General features: G+C 38.4%; 2 protein-coding genes across 2 annotated transcripts; both read right to left on the minus strand.

Moving 5' to 3' along the window:
* Positions 1–1,664: 1,664 nt before the first annotated feature.
* LOC133953748 (hydroperoxide isomerase ALOXE3-like) lies at positions 1,665–9,068 on the minus strand. Its single transcript, XM_062387813.1, has 14 exons — positions 8,895–9,068; positions 8,529–8,730; positions 7,239–7,320; positions 6,931–7,053; positions 6,719–6,822; positions 5,286–5,452; positions 5,029–5,169; positions 4,617–4,820; positions 4,375–4,461; positions 4,112–4,281; positions 3,225–3,346; positions 3,019–3,119; positions 2,251–2,418; positions 1,665–2,149 (listed from the first exon to the last, which is right to left on the minus strand). The coding sequence occupies exons 1-14, from the start codon at positions 9,045–9,047 to the stop codon at positions 1,970–1,972; spliced, it is 2,004 nt and encodes a 667-aa protein (XP_062243797.1). The 5' UTR covers positions 9,048–9,068; the 3' UTR covers positions 1,665–1,969.
* Positions 9,069–11,088: 2,020 nt separating this feature from the next.
* Positions 11,089–17,786, minus strand: LOC133953749 (polyunsaturated fatty acid lipoxygenase ALOX15B-like). Its single transcript, XM_062387815.1, has 14 exons — positions 17,616–17,786; positions 17,249–17,450; positions 16,341–16,422; positions 16,055–16,177; positions 15,837–15,940; positions 15,192–15,358; positions 14,963–15,103; positions 14,551–14,754; positions 14,310–14,396; positions 14,038–14,207; positions 12,920–13,041; positions 12,714–12,814; positions 11,979–12,146; positions 11,089–11,885 (listed from the first exon to the last, which is right to left on the minus strand). The coding sequence occupies exons 1-14, from the start codon at positions 17,766–17,768 to the stop codon at positions 11,706–11,708; spliced, it is 2,004 nt and encodes a 667-aa protein (XP_062243799.1). The 5' UTR covers positions 17,769–17,786; the 3' UTR covers positions 11,089–11,705.
* Positions 17,787–21,941: the final 4,155 nt, after the last annotated feature.

The following is a 21,941-nucleotide window of genomic DNA, read 5'->3' on the forward strand; positions in this document are numbered from 1 at the left end:
GAAGGCTGGCAGGTACCCAACAACAAAACTGAAGAGAAAGTCATTACAATCATTAATTCCATCACCACTGTAAATGAGATGAAGATCCACGTCCTTAATGGGGTCAAACCGAACACATTGATATAAACACAACCCCCCCACTTGTTTTCCACGGCAACACAGACCCATGATATAAGAAAAATAACCTAATCTGTGCAGGAAGTGACCTTGTCCATTTTCTAATTTCAGTATACCTTATCATATAGTAACACCAAAGTGAAAACATTTAAATCAGCCAATGTTCTTGCAACAAGGAAGGGGGCAGAGGCGATGGCCACTACAAATGTGTGTGCTCCCCTGCATCTCAGTGTTGGTGTGTTTTCACATACAAATGCACACAAACATACATGAACCAACAGAGCACACAACAAGAGAAGGAAATATCAAACATCTTTTCAGGTCATATAGAATGATCATGAAACACGAGCAAGAAAAAGGTGTCTGATTGTGAGACTAAATTTCTCTCAGTGTTATAAATGTTCTGTCTTACATCATCTAGATATGTGAGGGACAATCAAGCACGATTAACCCATGTTTTTTTCTTGAAGTTCTTCAAGATCAGTATTAAACCAGTAACCTACTTTATTTTGCATTGATTTGGCCCAACTAGTTTGTTTGAAATTATTCTTTCAAATCTTTTTTCAAGATTATATTTGCTGAAATTACAGTTGCAGCTAGCTTAATTTATAAGTCTTGGTATCAAGATGGAGTTTTCTGAATAATTGGAAAGATTCATTGAAACATCCAAATCCTCACTGTCATTAATAATAATTATGCAAGACTGGCATTTTAAATTATGTTGGGTCAACCAGTTTGAGATTAGCTAAACATTTGAAAATTTGTATCTGATTATTCATCTATTTTAATAACAAAAAGACCCTCTATAAAATTGTTGAATATGCTACTTGCAAACACAGACCTCATTTCTGCCTAAACAGAGGCTTATGACTTTCACAAATCATTTTTTTGACCTCTTGAGTAAACCGTCCCGACCAGACGTTGACAATAGTTTATAGAAAAAGGTATTTTTTCTCCGTGAACGTCTCATCTGCTGTCGTAGGTCATAAAGAGGCAGCAATATTTAATATGCTTCATGTATAGACCCACCCAACCCCATTATTTCATTGGTTGATTAATTGACCAGCACCAGGACTCTGAGAATAGATTGATGTTGATGCCTAATGTCTTGCCTTGTGGCTTCTGCTTTTGGCTCCTCATCTTAGTACAGTGTACTGACGGTTGCTCAGAAATATGAGCGTAGAAATTCACAATGTAAAACTACACATTACAACCAAAGGATCCATCTGTGAAGATAAGAACAATGAAAAGAGACAATGTATCAAGATGTTGTTTTGTATGGTTTTATAGAGGCTTTTGCTGTGATTAGTAAATAAGCCACATGAATTTGATATTCATATAAACCATCATGATGTTTTTATCCCAAAAACACATTTAAGAACAGCTTAAAAGAAAGTTGTTTCCTTTTTTCAGTAACACTTCAAAAGGAAAACAGCAAATCAATTTTCATTATTGCCCATTTCCATTGTTACTCACAAAAGTGACTTGATTAATTCAGCAATGAAGCTCACATGCAAATCTCAACACAGATGGTTTAATACATGATGTAGATTAATATCAGATTTATTAAATTTATGTCGAGTCAGAAAACAATGCAAACAGCTTCACATTTTAATGTTTATTTCTTTGATAGATTTCTGTTTAACCCTATCTCTATCAATTCTATTTTGGATGAGGAAAAGATTTAAAGCAAATTTTTCACCCAAGTTTGTAGTTTGATTGAAGAGTTGTATATAAATCAAATAGCAGCATATAGTAAGATTGAAAAGTACAGAATATAGAAGTTCTTTCCCTTTTTATTGATGTGACGCTGAAATAGGCCAACAGCTGACGAGGCTGCTCATTTTAGTGTTCAAATGGCAACACTATTTTCAAAGTTGGCTGGATCCAAGTACGTGTACGGCAGACTCAATTTGTCGTTTCTGGCTTTGATGGAAACACTCAACTTGTGAAGTTCTCGCTGGAAGCGCTTAATCTGCTTGCGGGGAAAACCCTCACTGAAATATTGCTCCGGGTACTGGCCAAGCCGGACCTGATGTTCAGTGAATTTAAAAAAAGAAAATGGTATAATAATATGATTTATATAATAATGGTATGATGTATATAATATTTCATGAAGTCTTGCATACTTACAAAGTCAGAAGACTCCTTGCTGAGCAAAGACAAGATGGACATGGCCTTAACTGTGGTGCTGATGTCAGGCAATGTCTGCATCATAATGTCTTCTTTTCTTCCCTTTGTTGTTGGCGGAGGATGCTGCAGTGAGGTGGGAGTGTTGGGCATCCAGGCACCATAGTCATACTACAATGAAGAAATGATAACTGGTTAATACTTTTTGAGCCAGTAGCATTGAGACCATATGAAAAATTTAAAGCAGTTTTCAGAAATGCTTGTGGCTTGGCTGTGGGGATGTCAGTCTCTAGATCAGTCGTTCCAATACTTAGTTCCAGAAATAAATATTTCAACTACTTTTTAGTTGCTTTTTATACTTTGTAGTAACATTCATGGATCTTTCGTGATCCCTTGACCTTTCCTACAGCAGCACCATGCTGTCTGGAGGTTTTGAGAGAAATGTCTCCAAACAATGCTCTGCTTGATTGCCAATGAATTTGGACAAGACAATATTGTTTCAGGATGAATTACAATTACTTTGGTGACCCTCTAGGTTTTCATATAACAATCTAAATTATTCTTATTTTTACTTTTTTGCTCAATACTTTTCATTATTTGGGCTAATTACCTAATGCTATGATCTGACCACTGACATTTTTCATTTATGTTCAAGGTTGTTGTTAAGGTCAGATATCACCTATTTGACCAGAATTCATTCATCCATGTCCATCCACCTTAACAATTCAGCACCATTACAATTGATCATCCCAGTTTGTTAAAAGGATTCACCTGTCCACTGTTCACAGCTGAGTGCTGGCATGAGCAGATGAAGATCACCATGGTGACAAACTTGATCAGCTCAGCAACGGTGGAAAATTTCTGTGGAATTCCTGAGAACAGAGAATCAATTGCATTATTAAACGATGAACATGTCTAATGTTAAAATGACCAGACAAAGTGATCTATGATTCATGGTATTTTTTGGTATTTGGCACCTGTTTGTTCTTGAGAAAGGAATCCATGTTCAAAAATGTCACGAATCCAGTCCTGCAGCTCAGAGTCCTTCACAACCACGTCGTCAGTTTCGTAGTAGTACCTGAGTACTCCTTCCACAAACCTTGGACAATTGTGGAAAAGTACTGTAAAACACATTCCTCTTTGAAATACACATTTTTATACACACTATAGTTAGTATAGTGTGTATAAAAATCTGTAGTTAGAGGCTCTTTGGTGAGATAATTTGATTTGCTGTCCCTTTAATAGATCATGTTAGCGACTGTTTTGATTTTTTAAAGTTAGCATGATGTTTGAAACGGTAGCAAGACAAAATATACTTATATAATTAACTTTCTTGTCAATATTTAGATGAGAAAATGTATTTATTCACTACACCAAAGTGACTTAGCTTAGCATGAAAACTGGATGATCACATGATGTTGAGCATGATAACTTACTTTAAATGCAAATAGTCTTTGGGTAAACAATGTATATAGTATCCTCAGTATTGCATTTGTCTATACAGTAAATTTGTTGACTTCTATTTACAGTATACTGGCTAATACAGCTACATTGAAGTTTAGATAATGTCAGGTCAGAGTGATACTTCACAGCACTTTGAATAACATCGAATATATAAAAAATGAACCCTCAAATCCTATGTTTGTATTTTCAGGTTACATTCCTGTGAGGATTGGTGCTCTCTGTTAGCGGGGCAATCTCAATGACACAGATGTGTTGCCTTTGTGCTGGCCAGCTAATCTGTGCTCAATACCATCACTTCAGTTGAGGAAAGCATGTGATCCAGCAAATAATGACACCAGCTATTACAAATGTTTTTTCCCAGCTTGTGAGATAGTGCAAAATGAAAAACTGTCTGTCATACTTGAAGATGATATCCCACAACTTGAGTCCATCATCCTTGTAGTAGTAGTTTGGTATGTCCCTAACCCCACGCTCCACAATGTCGTCTGGTATACAGAGGGACTTGTAGGTCATTGAGGACAGTGATCTCTTCATGATTGTGAACATGGCCTCTCCCCCAGAGGCTGTAAACTAGGAAACAGTCAAATATTAAGGGAAAAGACATGAGAGAAACCAAATTGCTGTGTAATTGTAGGTCTTCAGAGCGTGGTGATCTTTTTGTACCTTTGTGAATGCTCCTTTCTCAGAAATAAGTAAAAGTCGAGCCAAGATGTTAATGTGGAAAGTGTAGCGAGTGTGAGGTACAAGGAGCTGGGAGAAAGAGGAAACACTGTTATTAACATCATTGTTTGTCAAAAACGGAAATCTTAATGCCTCCTTCTCATTTAGCATTGTGAAATACTGGCACTTTATATAAAACAAAAATACACAATGGTTCTTTAACTTCAGTGGATAGATTCTGTTACCTTGTAAAGTGGATGCACCATGGGCACATTGCGCAGAAGTGACACTGCGAAAACTTCAGCCAGCAGGTGAGTGCGCAGCAGGTGAACATTGAGTTCATGTTCTTGGAAATCTGCACTTCTCACAAAGATCTTGGCCATCAACCAGTCATACTCAGAGTCAGTGGGAAGAAAGATTGGATTGTCTTTCGCGGGGGTTTGCTTCAGCTACAGGACAAGATAGAGGGACATCGTTATTGGATCAATTTAATCCAACACAGACAGAAATAATTAATTCCTGCTGCTGCTGATGAAGTTTCCATTGTTTTCCTTTTTAGCAAATTAGATGCTTCTATATCCTTTTGAGTGATAGCTACCTGGATCAATACTCTAACTTATAGCTTGTGTAGAAGCCATGTTTGAGCGCTTATCTCACCTGAATAGCAATTGGCATCAACTTGTCCTCTCTTTTGTGGAGCAGGACGAGAGGCGCCATCAAGTACTGCTTCTTCCCATTGATGGTGTTTGCTGTCACTCCATCCAAACGTTTGTAGTCACAAAGGAATATGTTGCCTCTCTGTTTGAAATTATATTGAGGTTGAGAAAATAATTGGACAATCGGGGTCGAAACATTGTTTTATCACAAAGAAAAATTTGATATGTAGAAATTTGCAGTCAGTATGAGACGGTCACCTCTATTTCTTCCGTCAAGCTACCCTGACCACTGAGGAAGACCATGTGATCATTGACAGGAAAGTTTTCTGGCAGTACTTCGCAGCATCTGATCATTATGGGGTTGACACCGTTTAGATACTGGTAGGCAAAGAATTCATCCTCCTGCCAATGTTCCTCGACATATTCTAGGAAAATAACAGAACATTCTGTTACACAGACTATTGTAATTCTTCCTTATTCCTTATTATCAGGCTACACCAGCAAGTCTTTACAGACTGGGCAGCTTGTCACTGGCATGTTTTGATGTTTCTTTAACGCATATACATTTCCTTCTCTGTCAACTTTTTTCAAATAATAAACAAACTAAAGATGCTACTAGATAAATGGCCAGTTCCTCAACACTCAAGGACAAGGGACATTGTTAAGAATGGTAATGTACGTATTTTGGCCAGAGAAGACAGATGTTTTAAAAGAGGAGCGATAGGAACCATCTCTGTCAACCTGAAACCCAGAACAACAAGAATCAAGTGAGTAAAATTGACAAAAAAAGCCAAACTAGAAGTGCTACATGTAGGTGCCATATAAGTGCAATTTTTTTTATTCATTAATATATTTTTTAACTAAAGTGGAGTCGGAAGATATGTGTTTTCAATCTGCAGATGCAAAGATCTTCTGCTGCCAATTGGGAGATCGTTTCAACATTTGAGAGCCAGGGCAGAAAACAGTTGTGATTTTGTTGAGTGGCTAGCTCGCAGTGAGAGAACATCAACCCGATTGGCAGAGAGGGTGAAAGAGGAAAGAGAAGGGGATTAAGATGGAGATGAAGTTGATGGAAAGGTAATTATACAAGGTGGGTTGGAGAAAGGGGAACGCTTGTCATCTATCTTTTTTGTAAAAGGATTTCAAATAAACTTGGTCAGGTGTAAGGGTGGAAGGAGGAGGGGGACTGGGGGGGTCAAGGAGGTAGGAAAAGATGAAGAAGATTTTTTTGGGGTTCGAAAATTAGGATTTTATTTTAGTTTAAACAGAGCTTTTGGCTGCAGAAATAGAGGCAGAGAAGGAGGAGAGGAGATATTGATAAGTGAACGAGTCATCAGGGTGTTTAGATTCCACCATTTCCTTTATGGTGCTCGCATAGTGTTTCTGTCGGCGAGCACTGAGTCAGACAACCACGGAGCTGGGGAGGACTAGTGCACCTGTCGTAAAGTAAGAGGACAAAGAGAATCAAGAGAGGAGGATAATGTAGAGAGGAGAGTGTCTGTGGCAGAGTAAGGGAGAAAGAGAAAGATGAAGGGAGTGGTGATAAAACAGATGAGGCCAGAGAGGAAGGGAAGAGGGAGTGATCATAGTATAATGGTGCACTGTTAATTATCTGAATGAATACAGTTGACTTATTATTATAATGCAGACAATATCAATTATCCGATTCATCTATCATGATAGCACAGTACCTGATATTTCAGTCGTCTTGCAGCGGAACACCCGTTCAAATGCATCAATGTCAGTCCATGGCATGTTGCGTTTGTCCAGTCCTGTCAGGTGCAACTCAACCTTCCTAGAAAATGAAAAACAAGTAACTTTATTGTAAAGTATTTGGTAATTTGATAAACAGGCAGCCTTATAGTTAATTAAAAGATATCTGTGGGAATTTGTATGACTTTACCCAGTTAGTGCAGTCCAACCAAACTCTATATCCTTGGTGTAGGAGAACCTAACCTCAGGAGGCAGAGAGAGAGGACTTTTTCCCTTAATGCAGTGAGGTAGTCCTTTTTTCAACTCTTGCCAGCTAGAGAAAACAGAGGGAAGTAACAAACTATTAACAGTTTTAATTTAGAGTGTGCAAACATATGATTCCTGACCAGTATTTATTATTACATTTGGGCACTGCATGTTGTACTGTAATGCATTTAAAACATTTGTTTAGCTTTGAGGTATACAATGCTAATAATTTTACAAGCCCTTATCTCTTACCAGTAGTCCCTCTTTCGACCAATGAGCTCCTGCTCCCTGGCATACTTGGCAAGAGTGTGGGTTTCTTCAAAGGCTTTTACAGCTTAAAAGAGGAAGTACATATTTTTTTTAACGTAACAGGATGTTGGCAGGATTAAACTTTAGCTTATGGCAGGTGCAGCTTCAGGGGCGCCTGCCCCTGATAAGGGAGCGGAGACCTGTATTATAATATTCGTAAATTTTTTAAGTCTTATTTATTTTTGTTTTACAATGGAATATGTATACATTACACAAAGGCAACAGAGGCAAAATTAAGAAATATTCTTTTAAAGCAATGGATAAGGATTGAGGAACATATTTACAAGAGAACAGTATACAAGAACGTTAAGTAATAGTCTGGTAATCTGGAAAATGTTAAATTGGAAAGACCGAAAAGAATACATACGAGTCGATTCACTTCTGTTGAATTGTCAACCACTTGTCAAAAAGGGTTTTCCATATTTTTTAGGAACAAATTTTCCTTATTTGCATGTTTATAGCTTTATATATGTGAAATGAAATATGGCGATGCCTGCGAGCTAGTTCTGGAAGGCAACTCGAGCTGCGCTGCGCCAATCACGTGACATACATCACGTGACATACATCATGTGACATACCTCAATCTCCACAACCATCTATAATACACACCCACCTTATCAGGTGGTCTATTTAAACAGAGAGACATTTCCCATCAACCCCTCTTGCTCGCACTGCTGCTGCAGTATTGCTACCTGTTGCTTCAGTCCCTCCACCACCCCAGCATCCACCTGTAGGCCCAGCATCCACCTGTAGGCTCCAACGGGGGGTTACAAGTATTTGCTCATCACTCCCATCATTCCTGTGTAATCATATGGGGGAGTGATTAAGTTGGAGCCTAGACGCCAAACACCAAATCTGTTGTAATAAATATATTACATGATCAAACGTGAGTTGTCTGCCAGAAATATGGGTGTGGTGGAAAAGTACATGTTTTGTTAAATTACTTATTAACTGACCTCTCTCCGCTTTTAGAGTTCTTATTAATCGTCAGGTGACTTATTATGTTATTCTTAGTCTCAAACCTGCGCCGAGACAGAACCAGTCTGAATTGGCTCAGACAACAGCCTTAGTTCTCCTATATAAGATGTTTGCATTTGTCTGTTCTCTATTAGCAGCCGGATATCCCTATGGCCTCAAATTTAGAAAAGTCATAGATCCATCACTGACCTTTTGTTCTTCTTCTGTTTTCAGTAAATCGCACACAGGATGTGGGACAAGCTAATTTTCACAAACCTTTTCCCTCTCTGAAGAGGTGCACCTCAAGGTCAGTGATCCAGCGGTGGACAGGAAAGCAGTATGTGTCTCCTTCAGGGGATCTCACCTCAACTTTAGAGGGGTACCAAGAGTTTTGGAAGAATGGGAAATGCTGCTTATCCAGCTCTATCAGGAACAATTTTCCAAGGGATTTGCGGCAGCTGACAGTGAAATGTGCAACCTGGGGTAATGACAGACACAGTTTGAAAACATTTATCCATGAGTTGGAGATAAAGAGGATTTGACAGAATAAAGCACAACATGATGGCCTTACAACTTGCCTGAAATGTAGAAAATGTAATAGTGTGCTATGAGTTTTAACTTGAAATGATACTTAAAACTTACGTCTCCTTTGATGAGGGCCCGAGACCCTTTGACGCTATTGAGCCTGTTGCGTTTGCCCTCCCTTTCTGAGCCAACCAGCTTAATGTAGACATTGTTGGTTGTACCGGCAAAAGCACAGTTGGTGTTGTAAACTGTTACTTCGTACTTGACCATTTTCCCCCTAGAAAATGTAAGAATCCTGGTAGGGACGGAATAACATTAATCACTCTCAGTCAGCAATGATAATGGTAGCTGTCACTTAATGAACTTGAGTGCATAGAATCGATTAAAATAAAAAATGGTTATTATAATGACTCCTATTACATTTGTCTTTTCTTATTGATCTTTTGCAGTAAAATCTTTGCAGACTTAAATCATTTCAAAAAATCATCTCTCTTACCTTTGCTGAAGAGATTGAGGAGGTTTGTTGATGGGACTCAACCACTATCATTTATTTTTATACATCCAGTTTAGTGGGTGTGACTTGTTAGTTCCAATAAGTAACTCTCACAAGGCCAAATGCAATGGAAAAAGTAGGAATGTGAAACGATGACAGATTAAGGCATCACTTAAACATGTTATACTGTATATGAGGAAGGAGGAAGGAGATGGAGGAGATTAGAGGCTGAAATATTTTAACTGACTGATTTCCACTGAGACATTTTATAAATCATTCAACATGAGTAACATGAGTAAGCAATGTAAATGTTTGCCCTTTGGGACTTCTGTTATTAGATTCTTTCCTGAACGGGGACCTGACAATGGCATTAGGTAATTCTCTAAAATCAGCTTTCAAGGAAACAGGACTGGGTCAGTCGCTGTTTTTGTGGAAGATACATGATATGTGTGTTTTGAGCAGATACCTTTAATTCTCTCATTCATTCATAGCCTTTACAAAATAATGTAGGAGTAATTCTGTCAATAATTAAAATGAGACTTTCCACAATGACGTGTGATGCCAGAACGGACTCTCAGATCAACCTTTGGAGCAAAGGTCAGGTAATATACTTTGTCCTTCCTTAAACTACCCGCAGACTGTTGGATGGACTTCACTCACTGTACTTACACAAATAGACATACAATGTCAGGAGGTTTTGTGTGTTCTCATACACACAAGCTGATGTTTATTTTACTGGCTTTGAATTTTCTTTCTTTATCAGATGAACACAATCCAACAGGCCATTGCACTGAAAATAAGGTTGGCTGTAAACCTGGTCACTCTTTGCTCGTCTTCCAAAACTTCCAAAACCTTATCAAATCTTCTGCGGATTCTGTTTCCGCTGCAGAAAAAAACTAGATGGAGTATTCTGAATCAATGAGAAGATTTAATAAAATATCCAAATCCTCACTGTCAGTAATAAATACATACTTATATATACATATATATATATATATATATATATATATATATATTTATATACATACATATATCATTTAAACAATCCAATACATTTAAAGGAACTGTTGACTTTTACTTCAGACTTTATAAAAAAAAAAGAGAAAAAACATAAACTCCCTCCATACTACTCTTGTGGTGTTATCCAAGTGTCCACATGTCCCGACATTCCCATTCATTCCCTCTGACATACCATTGTGTGGCTACGTCTGCTAGTTTAGCCACTTCCTGTTGAATTATAGGGTTAAAACATGGTGTAAATTACACCGTATCGAGACGATACATAGCCTATAGCCTAGCACGTCGTCAGGTGAGCTTCCCCTGCTTCTGTTTCCTCTCTTCTCTGCCTAAACAGAGGCTTTGACTGTTGTAAATCGCTGCTCTGACCTCGAAGGTAAGACGTCCCAACCAGACGTTGATAATAGTTTATATAAGGAGAATCTTTTCTCCCTGATTGTCTCATCTGCTGTTGTAGATCATAAAGATGCAGCAATGTTTTAAGAACACAGTTTCGTAATGAGTTAAAAACTCCTTGTGGGTACTTCAAGTAAAAACCCACCCAGTCCTATTTTTTTTAATTGGTTTATTGATTGACCAGAATCCGAACTCTGAAAATAGATTAATGTTGATGACTAATGTCTTGCCTTGTGGCATCTGCTTTTGGGTCCCCATCTTAGAACAGTGTACTGACGGTTGCTCAGAAATATGAGTTTAGAAATTCACAATGTAAAACTACACATTACAACCAAAGGATCCATCTGTGAAGATAAGAACGATGAAAAGAGACAATGTATCAAGATGTTGTTTTGTTTTGTCTTTATTGAGGCCTTTGCTGTAATAAGTAAATAAGCCACATGAATTTGATATTCACATAAACCATCATGATTGTTTTTATCCCTAAAGAAAGAAAGTTGTTTCCTTTTTTCAGTAACACTTTAAAAGGAAAGAAAACAGTAAAGCAATTTTCATTTTTTCCCAATAACATTGTTTCTTACAAAATTGACTTGATTAATTCAGCAATGAAGCTCTTTAAATGACTTCTTCACATGCAAACTTCACCACAGATGCTGTAACACACGTTCTAGATAATTATCAGATTTATGAATTTTTGTGTCAAAAACAATAAAACAGGTTCGCGTCTTAGATTTTTATATTGTATGTTATTATTATTATTACATGCTAATGTTTAATTCTTTGATAAATTGCGATATAACCCTATTTATATAAATTCAATTTAGGACGAGGAGAAAGATATAAAACAGTATTATTTGACCAGAGTTTGTAGTTTGATTGAAGAGTTGATATCTATCACAGAGCAGCATATAGTAAGATTGAAAAATACAGAATACCGAAGTGAAAACCAAACAGTTCTTTCCCTTTTTATTAATGTGACGCTGAAATAGGCTAACAGCTGACGAGGTCGCTCATTTTAGTGTTCAAATGGCAACACTATTTTCAAAGTTGGCTGGATCCAAGTACGTGTACGGCAGACGCAATTTGTCGTTTCTGATTTTGATCGCAACACTCAACAGGTGAAGTTCTCGCTGGAAGCCCTTTATCTGATTAATGGGAAAATCCTCAGTGAAATATTTCTCCGGGTACTGGCCAAGCCGGACCTGATTTTCAGTGAAAAAAAAATGGTATGATTATATGATTTATGTAATAATGGTATGATGTATATAATATTTCATGAAGTCGTGCTTACTTACAAAGTCAGAAGACTCCTTGCTGAGCAGCCACATGGTGGACAAGCCCTTAACTGTGGTGTTGATGTCAGGCAAAGTCTGCATCAAAATGTGGTCTTTTGTTCCCTTTGTTGTTGGTGGAGGAAGCTGCAGGGAGATGGGAGTGTTGGGCATCCAGGCACCATAGTCATACTACAATGAAGAAAAGATAAGTGGTTAATAATTTTTGAAGCAGTAGCACTGAGACCATATGAAAAAATAAAAGCGGCTTTCAGGGACGCTTGTGGCTAGGCTGTGGGGATGTCAGTCTTTTGATCAGTCGTTCCACTACTTAGTTCCAGAAATAAATATTTCAACTACTTTTGGATAGATTGCTATTATACTCTGTAGTAACATTGAACAGCCCAAGAGGATAACCACTTATCACTTTCGTGATCCCTTAACCTTTCCTCCAGCAGCACCATGAAGTCTGGTGGTTTTGAGAAAAAGGTCTCCAAACAATGCTCTGCTGGATTGCCAATGAATTTGGACGAGATATTATTGTTTCAGGATGAATTACAATAACTATCTAAACTATTCTTATTTTAACTTTTTTGCTCACTTCTTTTCAATTTTTGTGCTAATTACCAAATGCTATGATATAAACACTGCAATTTCTGGTTTATGTTCAAGGTTGATGTTAAGGTCAGATATCACCTATTTGACCAGAATTCATTCATCCATGTTCATCCACCTTAACCACTCATTAAAAGGATTCACCTGTCCACTGTTCACAGCTGAGTGCTGGCATGAGCAGGTGAAGATCACCATGGTGACAAACTTGATCAGCTCAGCCACGGTGGAGAATTTCTGTGGAATTTCTGAGAACAGAGAATCAATCACATTATTAAAAGATGAACTTGTCTAATGTTAAAATGACCAGACAAAGTGATCTATGATTCATAGTATTTTTTGGTATTTGGTACCTGTTTTTTCTTGAGAAAGGAATCCATGTACAAAAATGTCTTGAATCCAGTCCTGCAGCTCAGAGTCCTTCACAACCAGATCGTCAGTCTCGTAGTAGTAGCTGAGAACTCCCTCCACAAACCTTGGACAAATGTGGAAAAGTACTGTAAAACATATTCCTCTTTGAAATACACATTTTTATACGCACTACAGTGTACTCAGCGACTCTTTTTTTTCATGGGAAGTTAGCATGATGCTTGAAAAGGTATCCAGAGAAGATATACTTATTAATTTTCTTTCGATTTAGATGAGAAAATGTATTAATTGTGGTTCTACAGCAAAGTGACTTAGCTTAGCATTAAAATTGGATGCAGGGGGAAACACAATGAATAACTTATAATAATGACCAGGTTGCATCTCTTTTGTTTAGGCACAAGCAGATGTGGTTTTGAGGGTATTACACAATGTTGCAGCCCATCTGCAATAGACTCACGACGAATAATCCTCTGGCAGAAACAAACAATATTTTTGGGCTTTCGTTGTACACAGCGGATATTTGGACCAAGACTCCATATTACATTAGCTGAACAGTGTTTACAGTCTGACTAGTTTCTATTATCACACGAGTCAAATGTTTCTCCTTAAAAAACACAGAAACTGAATCTTTTTGGGGGGATTTTCGGTCCATACCACATTTTGGCTAATGTAGCGAATATAGTGAATATAGCTAATGCGAATAATTTCAGATAATAAACTGTCTGTAAAAAAAAGGGTGGAGACATGATCACATGATGTTGAGCATGATCACTTACATTCAATATATATAGTATCCTCCGTATTGCTGTTGACTTATATTTACAGTATACTGGCTATTACAGCTGCAGTGAAGTGTAAATAATGTCAGATCAGAGTGATACTTCACAGCACTTTGAATAACATCTAAAAAAAATGAACCCTCAAATCATTTATTTGTATTTTCAGGTCATATTCCTTTGAGGATTGGTGCTCTCTGTTAGCGGGTCAATCTCATTGACACAGATGTGTTGCCGTTGTGCTGGCCGGCTAATCTGTCCTCATTACCATCACTTCATCCAGCAAATAATTACAGATAATGTAAAATGCTAAATGTCTGTCATACTTGAAGATGATATCCCAAAGCTTGAGTCCATCATCCTTGTAGTAGTAGTTTGGTATGTCCCTAACCCCACGCTCCTCAATGTCATCTGGTATACAGAGGGACTTGTAGGTCATTGAGGAAAGTGATCTCCTCATGATTGTGAACATGGCCTCTCCCCCAGAGGATGCAAACTAGGAAACAGTCAAATAGGCAGGGAATTGAGTAAAAAGACATGACAAACAACAAATTGCTGTGTAATTGTAGGTCTTCAGAGCGTAGTGTCTTTTTTGTACCTCTGTGAATACTCCTTTCTCAGAAATTAGAAAAAGTCGAGCCAAGATGTTGATTTGCAGAGTGTAGCGAGTGTGAGGTACAAGGAGCTGGGAGAAAGAGGACACTCTTGTTATTAACATCATCGTTGTCAAAAACTGAAATCTTAATGCATCCTTGCCATTTAGCATTGTGAAATACTGGCACTTTATATAGTCACAAATACACAATGGTTCTTTAACTACTGTGGATAGATTCTGTTACCTTGTACAGTGGATGCACCATGGGCACATTACGCAGAAGTGACACTGCGAAAACTTCAGCCAGCAGGTGAGTGCGCAGCAGGTGAACATTGAGTTCATGTTCTTGGAAATCTGCACTTCTCACAAAGATCTTGGCCATCAACCAGTCATACTCAGAGTCAGTGGGAAAAAAGATTGGATTGTCGTCTGCGGGGGTTTGCTTCAGCTACAGGACAAAATAGAGGGTTGTGGTTAATGGAATAAATTTAATCCAACAGAGACAGAAATAATTAATTCCAGCTGCTGCAGATTAAGTTTCCATTGTTTGGCTTTTTAGCAAATTAGATGCTTCTCTATCTTTTGAGTGATAGCTACCTGGATCAATACTCAAACTTACAGCTTGTATATAAGCCATGTTTGATCGTTTATCTCACCTGAATAGCAATTGGCATCAGCTTGTCCTCTCTTTTGTGGAGCAGGACGAGTGGGGCCATCAAGTACTGCTTCTTCCCATTGATGGTGTTTGCTCTCACTCCATCCAAACGCTTGTAGTCACAAAGGAATATGTTGCCGCTCTGTTTGAAATTATATTGAGGTTGAGAAAATCATCAGACAATCCGGTCAAAACATGGTTTTATCTATATGTAGAAATTTGCACGTCACCTCCATTTCTTCCGTTAAGCTACCCTGACCATGGAGGAAGACCATGTCATCGGTGACAGAAAAGTTTTCTGGCAGTACTTTGCAGCATCTGATCATTATAGGGTTGACACCATTTAGATACTGGTAGGCAAATAATTCATCCTCCCGCCATTGTTCCTTGACATATTCTAGGAAAACAAACAACAACCTGTTACACAATTCCTTATTATCAGGCTCCACCAGTAAGTCTTTACAGACTGTGCAGCTTGTCGCTGGCATGTTTTGATGTTTCTTTGACGCATATACATTTCCTGCTGTGTCAACATTCTAATGCTTTGGAAGGTCTGTAATTCACTGCGCACCGAGTCAGACAACCACAGAGCTTGGGAGGACTTGCGCACCTGTCATGAAGTAAGAGGACAGAGAGAATCCAGAGAGGAGGACAGAGTATAGAGGAGTGTGTCTGTGGCACAGTTAGGATGCATGAGTGAGAAAGAGACAGATGAAGGGAGGGCTGTTAAAAAAGACTAAGCCAGTGGGGAAGGAGAGATGGAGTGAAAATAGTATATTGGTGCACTGTTAATTATCTGACTGAATACAGTTGACTATATATTGTAATGCATAGAATATCAAGTATCAAATTAATGTTACATCATAGCACAGTACCTGATATGTCAGTCATCTTAGAGCGGAACACCTGATCAAATGCGTCAAAGTCAGTCCATGGCTCGTTTCTTTTGTCCAGTCCTGTCAGGTACATGTCAACCTCCCTAGAAAATGAAAAACAAGTAACTTTATTAATTTGATTAAAGTATTTGATAATTTGACAAACAGGCAGCCTAGTAGTTAATTAAAATATATCTGTGGGAATTTTAGGACTTTACCCATCTGCTGCAGTCCACAAAAACTCAGTATCCTTGGTGAAGGAGAACGTAACCTCTGAAGGCAGAGAAAGAGGATCTGTTTCCTCAATGCAGTGAGGTAGTCCTTCTTTCAACTCTTTCCAGCTAGAGAAAACAGAGGGGAGTAAACCAATATTAACATTTTTTAGTTAGAGTGGGCAAGCATATAATACTTGACCAGTGTTTAATAATATATTTGGGCAAGTTGTACTGTAATGCATTGAGTTTTGCATTTTAGCTTTGAGTCATACAATGCTAATAATTGTACCAGTAGTCTTTCTTTCGACCAATGAGCTCCTGCTCCCTGGCGTACTTGGCAAGACTGTGGGTTTCTTCAAAGACTTTCACAGCTTAAAAGAGGAAGCACAACAAGGTTTTACAAACAGTAAACAAGAATGTAAATGAATTTGGTAAATGTAAAACTGGAAAGAGGGAAAATAATACACACGAGTCGGTTCACTTCTGTTGAAATGTCAACCACTTGTCAAGAAGTGTGTTCCATATTTTTAGGAAGACATTTCATTATTTGCATGTTTATAGCAGAAGCTTTCCATGTAAAATAAAATGTGGGGCTTGACTCAGATTCTCAAATTAGTCGTTTTGCTGGCAGTGTGCAAAGTGAGATGGCCTGTGCAATATGTTTATCTACAGGAGAGTTTACAGATACTCAAAATGTAGCAAGAAAGAGGTCGGGTGTTGTTACCTTTGAGATGAATTTAATAATTAGAGACCAGAGGAAGTGGAGTTTGGGACATAATAAATGGACAAGTGTACCTCACTCCTCTCCGCACTTATCACATAAGGGGGAGGGTCTTAATTTTGTGAAGTCGAGTTCATTTACAACCTTGAAATGTATATGATGATGTCTAACGTTTATGGAGCTATTGTTGTCACTTATTAACATTAAAAAAATTAAGTATAACAATTTTCTAATTTTTAAATTTTCTAAGCTTCTTCTAAATATAGTCAAGGGTGTATGGCTTTGCTCAAGGCTATACAGGTAACATTAAAAATAAATAACTTAAATGTGCGCCTTAATGAATGTAAATTATGGCCCCTCGATGGCCCCCAATTTAGAAAGAATCTTAGATCCACCATTGACAAGCAGGACCTTTGTTGTTCTTCTGTTCTCAGTAAATAGCACACAAGATGCAGGACAAGCTAATTTTCACAAACCTTTTCCCTCCCTGAAGCGGTGCACCTCACGATCAGTGATCCAGCGGTGGACAGGAAAGCAGTATTTGTCTCCTTCGGCGGATTTCACCTCCACTTTAGAGGGGTACCAAGAGTCTTGGAAGACTAGGAAATTCTGCTTGTCCAGCTCTATCAGGAACAATGTTCCAAGGGATTCAGGGCAGCTGACAGTGAAATGTGCAGCCTGGGGTAATGACAGACACAGTTTGAAAACATTTATCAATGAGGTGGAGATAAAGTGGATTTGACAGAATAAAGCACAACATGATGGCCTTACAACTTGCCTGAAATGTAGTAAATGTAATAGACTGCTATGAGATTTAACTTAAGAGGGATACTCCAAACTTACTTCTCCTTTGATGAGGGCCAGAGACCCATTGACGCTATTAAGCGAGCTGCGATTACTCTCCCCTTCTGAGCCCACCAGCTTAATGTAGACATTGTTGAAGGTGGCGGCAAAGGCAGAGTTGGTGGTGTAAACTGTTACTTCGTAATTCATCATTTTCACCCTGGAAAGTTGAAGAATCCTGGTAGCGACGAAATAACATGAATCATTCTCAGTCAGCAATGATAATTTTAACTTTCAATAAATCAGTCTGAGTGCATAGAATCAATTTGAATAAATAAGGTTATTATAATGACTCCTATTACATTTGTCTTTTCTTATTGATCTTTTGCAGTCAAATCATTGCAGACATAAATAATTTCCAAAAAAATCATCTCTCTTACCTTGCTGAAGAGATTGAGGAGGTTTGTTGATGGGACTCACCACTATCATCTCTTTTATACATCCAGTGTAGTGGGTGTGACTTGTTAGTTCCAAATAACTGACTCTCACAAGCCACATTCACAAGGAAAAACCACAGGAATGTGAAACTATGAGAGCATAAGGCAGAACGTAAACATGTTTTGAAGTAGGAGGAAGAAGATGGAGGAGATAAGAGTTTGAAATATTTTATCTGACTGATAAACACTGATATTTTAGAAATCGTAAAACATCTTAATACTGATATGCTGATATGGTGGAATTGTAACCAGAGGACAATAGTGAAGTGTCCAAATATTTTGCCCACAATCCCTGATTAAAAAACTCAATGAGTTGTTAAGACCCTGTTAAGTCAGGAGGTGTTTTTTCGTTCTCATACAAACGATCTGAGGTTTATTTTACTGGCTTTGATTGTGTGGGGGGATGGTGTGGCCTAGGGCAGACATGGGCAAAGTACGGCCCACGGCCCGCCAAACTTCTTTTTTCTCTTTTTTTTGGGGGGGGAACTGACAATTTAGTGGCACTTAAAAGGCACTTACTTAAAGCACTTTGTAGTTTTGCTTTATTTATGAAGAAATTGTACTTTCTTGCTTCTTTTTGTTCTGGTTTTGTACCCTCGGGGTTGAATGCACTTATTGTAAGTCGCTTTGGATAAAAGCGCCAGCTAAATTAAATTTGACCGGGAGCGTGGTGCATAGGGCTCGAAAGGGCACATGATCTCCCTTCACTTTTTCGCTTTGCCCTGTGAGCCCTTCAGTAAAATGAGCGGATCAAGGAAACGAAAAGTGAGTGCCGAGCGTTTAACACAGAGTGGACAACAAAATACTTTTTCACTGAAGTCCAATCAAAGCTTGTATGCCTGATATGCCGAGAAACTGTCACAGTTTTCAAGGAGTACAACATCAGCCGTCACTTTGCTACGAAGCATGCTAACTACGCTAGCAAGCAGTCAACGCAAGAATGGACGGCTATGGCTCAGAGGTCGGCGGCTAATTTACAGACTCAGCAAAAAAAATTTCACCGACAAACTGCGATTCAAGAGTCAACTACCATGGCAAGTTTTTGGTGGCATTCGAAATAGCAAAGGCTAGCAAGCCTTTCTCCGAAGGCGAGTTTTTGTTAAATTGCATTGCAAATAAATTCTTTGCTACTTGTTAAAGGCCAAATCCTATCATGTAATGATTTTTCCATGTCATTTATATTAGTTCACAAAAACACTCCATCCATCTGGTCCTGGCCCAGCCCTTCTGTCAAATTTGTCAAATTTGTCTGTCAAACCCCTGGCCTAGGGGGTAGAGTGGTCGTTATTAAACAATAAGGGGTTGTCGGTTCAAACCCCACTCTTCCCCATCTGTATGCCGAAGTGTCCGTGGCAAGATACTGAACCCCTAAATGGCCCCTCATAAATGTTGAGTGTACTAATTGTAAGTGGCTTTGGACAAAAGCGTCAGCCAAATGACATGTAATGTAATGATTGTCTTTCTTTATTGAATGAATAAAATCCAATACAATTGCACTGAAAGTAAGGTTGGCTGTAAACCTGGTAACAATGCCCTGCAGTTACTTCTCTTTGCACGTCATCCAAAACTTCCATAACCTTATCGACTCTTCTGCGGATTCTGTTTCTGCCGAGAAAAACTAGATGGAGTATTCTGAATAAATGAGCAGATTTAATAAAACATCCAAATCCTCACTGTCAGTAATAAACATATTATTGTGCAAAAGTCAGATTTGAGTGTATTTAGTTTGCCCAGTGTCGAAGTTTGTATCAGAACTTTTTAAAATGAGCTTTAGACGATCGTAGTAATAGGAAAATATGGAAAGTCATCACTGAGGACATCAAAAACACGACTGTTTGCCGTCCTGGCTCCTAAATGGTGGAATGAGCTCCCCATTGACATCCGGACATCAGAAAGTTTACACATCTTCCGCCGAAAACTAAAAACATACCTCTTCCGACATTACCTTGAATAAAAAAAAAACTACTAACAACTTTTGGAAACTAACACTTTAGTAGCACTTAAATGGCACTTACTTATAGCACTTTGTAGTTTTGCTTTATTTTGAAGAAATTGTAGTTTCTTGATTCTTGTCGTACTTGGTATGTACCCTCTGGGTTGAATGCACTTATTGTAAGTTGCTTTGGATAAAAGCGTCAGCTAAATGAAATGTAATGTAATGTAATGTAATGAGGAGTTGAAAGACTCAAGAGAACCAAATTCCTGTGGTTCTATCTATTTTCATCAGCATGAAATACTAAGAATTTACCTTAACCTTGTATTAAAACCAGGAATCTTCTGGAAACAGTGGGTGAAGCTATTTATCAACCTCAATCAGCAGCTTCTTCCCAAGGTAGGAAGAGCAGGCCACATACAATTTCACAAGTTTCTTCCAAGGAAACTGAATATTAGTTCTCAATAAAAACAGCTCTAAAAATAATCCAGGAACTGAAAGCTATTGTGTCTGAGACACACCTTGGATTCGTTCCATGCAGAACCCAAATGCAGCTAAGGGTGGGGGAATGAAAAGATCCTGTAAAGTGATAAACTGAGTTCCGTTGAAGAGCACAAGTTACATGGAAACGGTAACGAATCTTTTCCATGGAAGAGCACAGGTGACAAGGAAATGGTAATAAATCATGTCATTAGTTAATAAAAAAATCAAGAAAAAGGCATGAATTAATGCATTTATTTACAAATTAATTCAAGAATCAATAAATGAATAGACTGTTACAAAGTTGATCATTATAACTAGGGCTACGTTGTAGCCCTGACGGGCCCGAGCACAGGCGATGTGTGGTGTAGCATATCTGTCCAAGAGACTTATTTCTTTGTCATGAAAAGACACATGTCACTATCGATGTTTGTAGATGTAGACCAATCGAAGTGCCGGGGCTGCCCTTTAGGGGGCGCTAGTCAGTTATTTTGCCACGGCCATTCCTGAAAACCATCTGAATATCTTCAGGGGGGGCTGTTGATACACACATGTAGTTTGAGGGAGCTGGACCAATGAACACGTAAGTTACAGCAATTTTGTGTGTCATGGCGAGTTGAACTTTGATGACACGCCATTAATAATCCGCATGATGAAAAGTCACAGTAATCGTAAGCCTACATTATCAATGTCTTGAAACCCATTTGACACAGTTTGACATGCTTTCGCAAAGCAGATGAGGAGAAATACATCCAAGTGTAAAACGTACCAAAAACAAGACATTTCCTATTGCCACCAGGGGGCGCTGGGATTTTAAGTAACGATTTCTGTTTAGATGTCTTCAGGTCTCGACTTTTGTCTTACATGTCTAGTTTGGTGTCGATTGGACCAAATATGTCTGCGATACAGAAGCTCGTGTTTTGATGGCGTTTCATCAAACTTGGACGCCACGCCACGGTCAGACGGTATGACGAAAAGTTGTTTTTTTGATAACTTTAGATTTCCATTTTGTTGTGATGACACTCGTCTAAATTTTAAGTTGATCTGAGGAAAGCTCTACGACAAGTACATCAAAGTAAAAATATGGAATATGACCAAAATGGCCACTAAATCCAAAATGGCGGGCTTCCTGTTATTTTTTTCTTAATGCTCCTTGAGGCTTATTTGTGCATCTGGTCATGATACACAACTGTCTTGATTTTCGTGAGGATCGGTGAATGCTAAGTGAGGGGCTTTTCCGTAGGTGGCGCTGTTGAGCCATTTTGCCACGCCCATTTCCGAATACTCCAGAATACGTAAATTTACAACTTTTTGAGCATGTTGAAAATTCTCAGAATAATCCTTTCAATTTCAATAGGGCCTCCCACCGGAGGTGCTCGGGCCCTAAAAATAACTTGTTCATAGTGATGTCTTATCTGTGGCTCACATGTATGTACACATACAGTTAACTCATACATTTGTTTGTTTTCTCTCATG

The sequence above is a fragment of the Platichthys flesus genome, chromosome 5 (genome assembly GCF_949316205.1).
Source record: "Platichthys flesus chromosome 5, fPlaFle2.1, whole genome shotgun sequence".
In the NCBI taxonomy this organism is placed as follows: Eukaryota; Metazoa; Chordata; class Actinopteri; order Pleuronectiformes; family Pleuronectidae; genus Platichthys; species Platichthys flesus.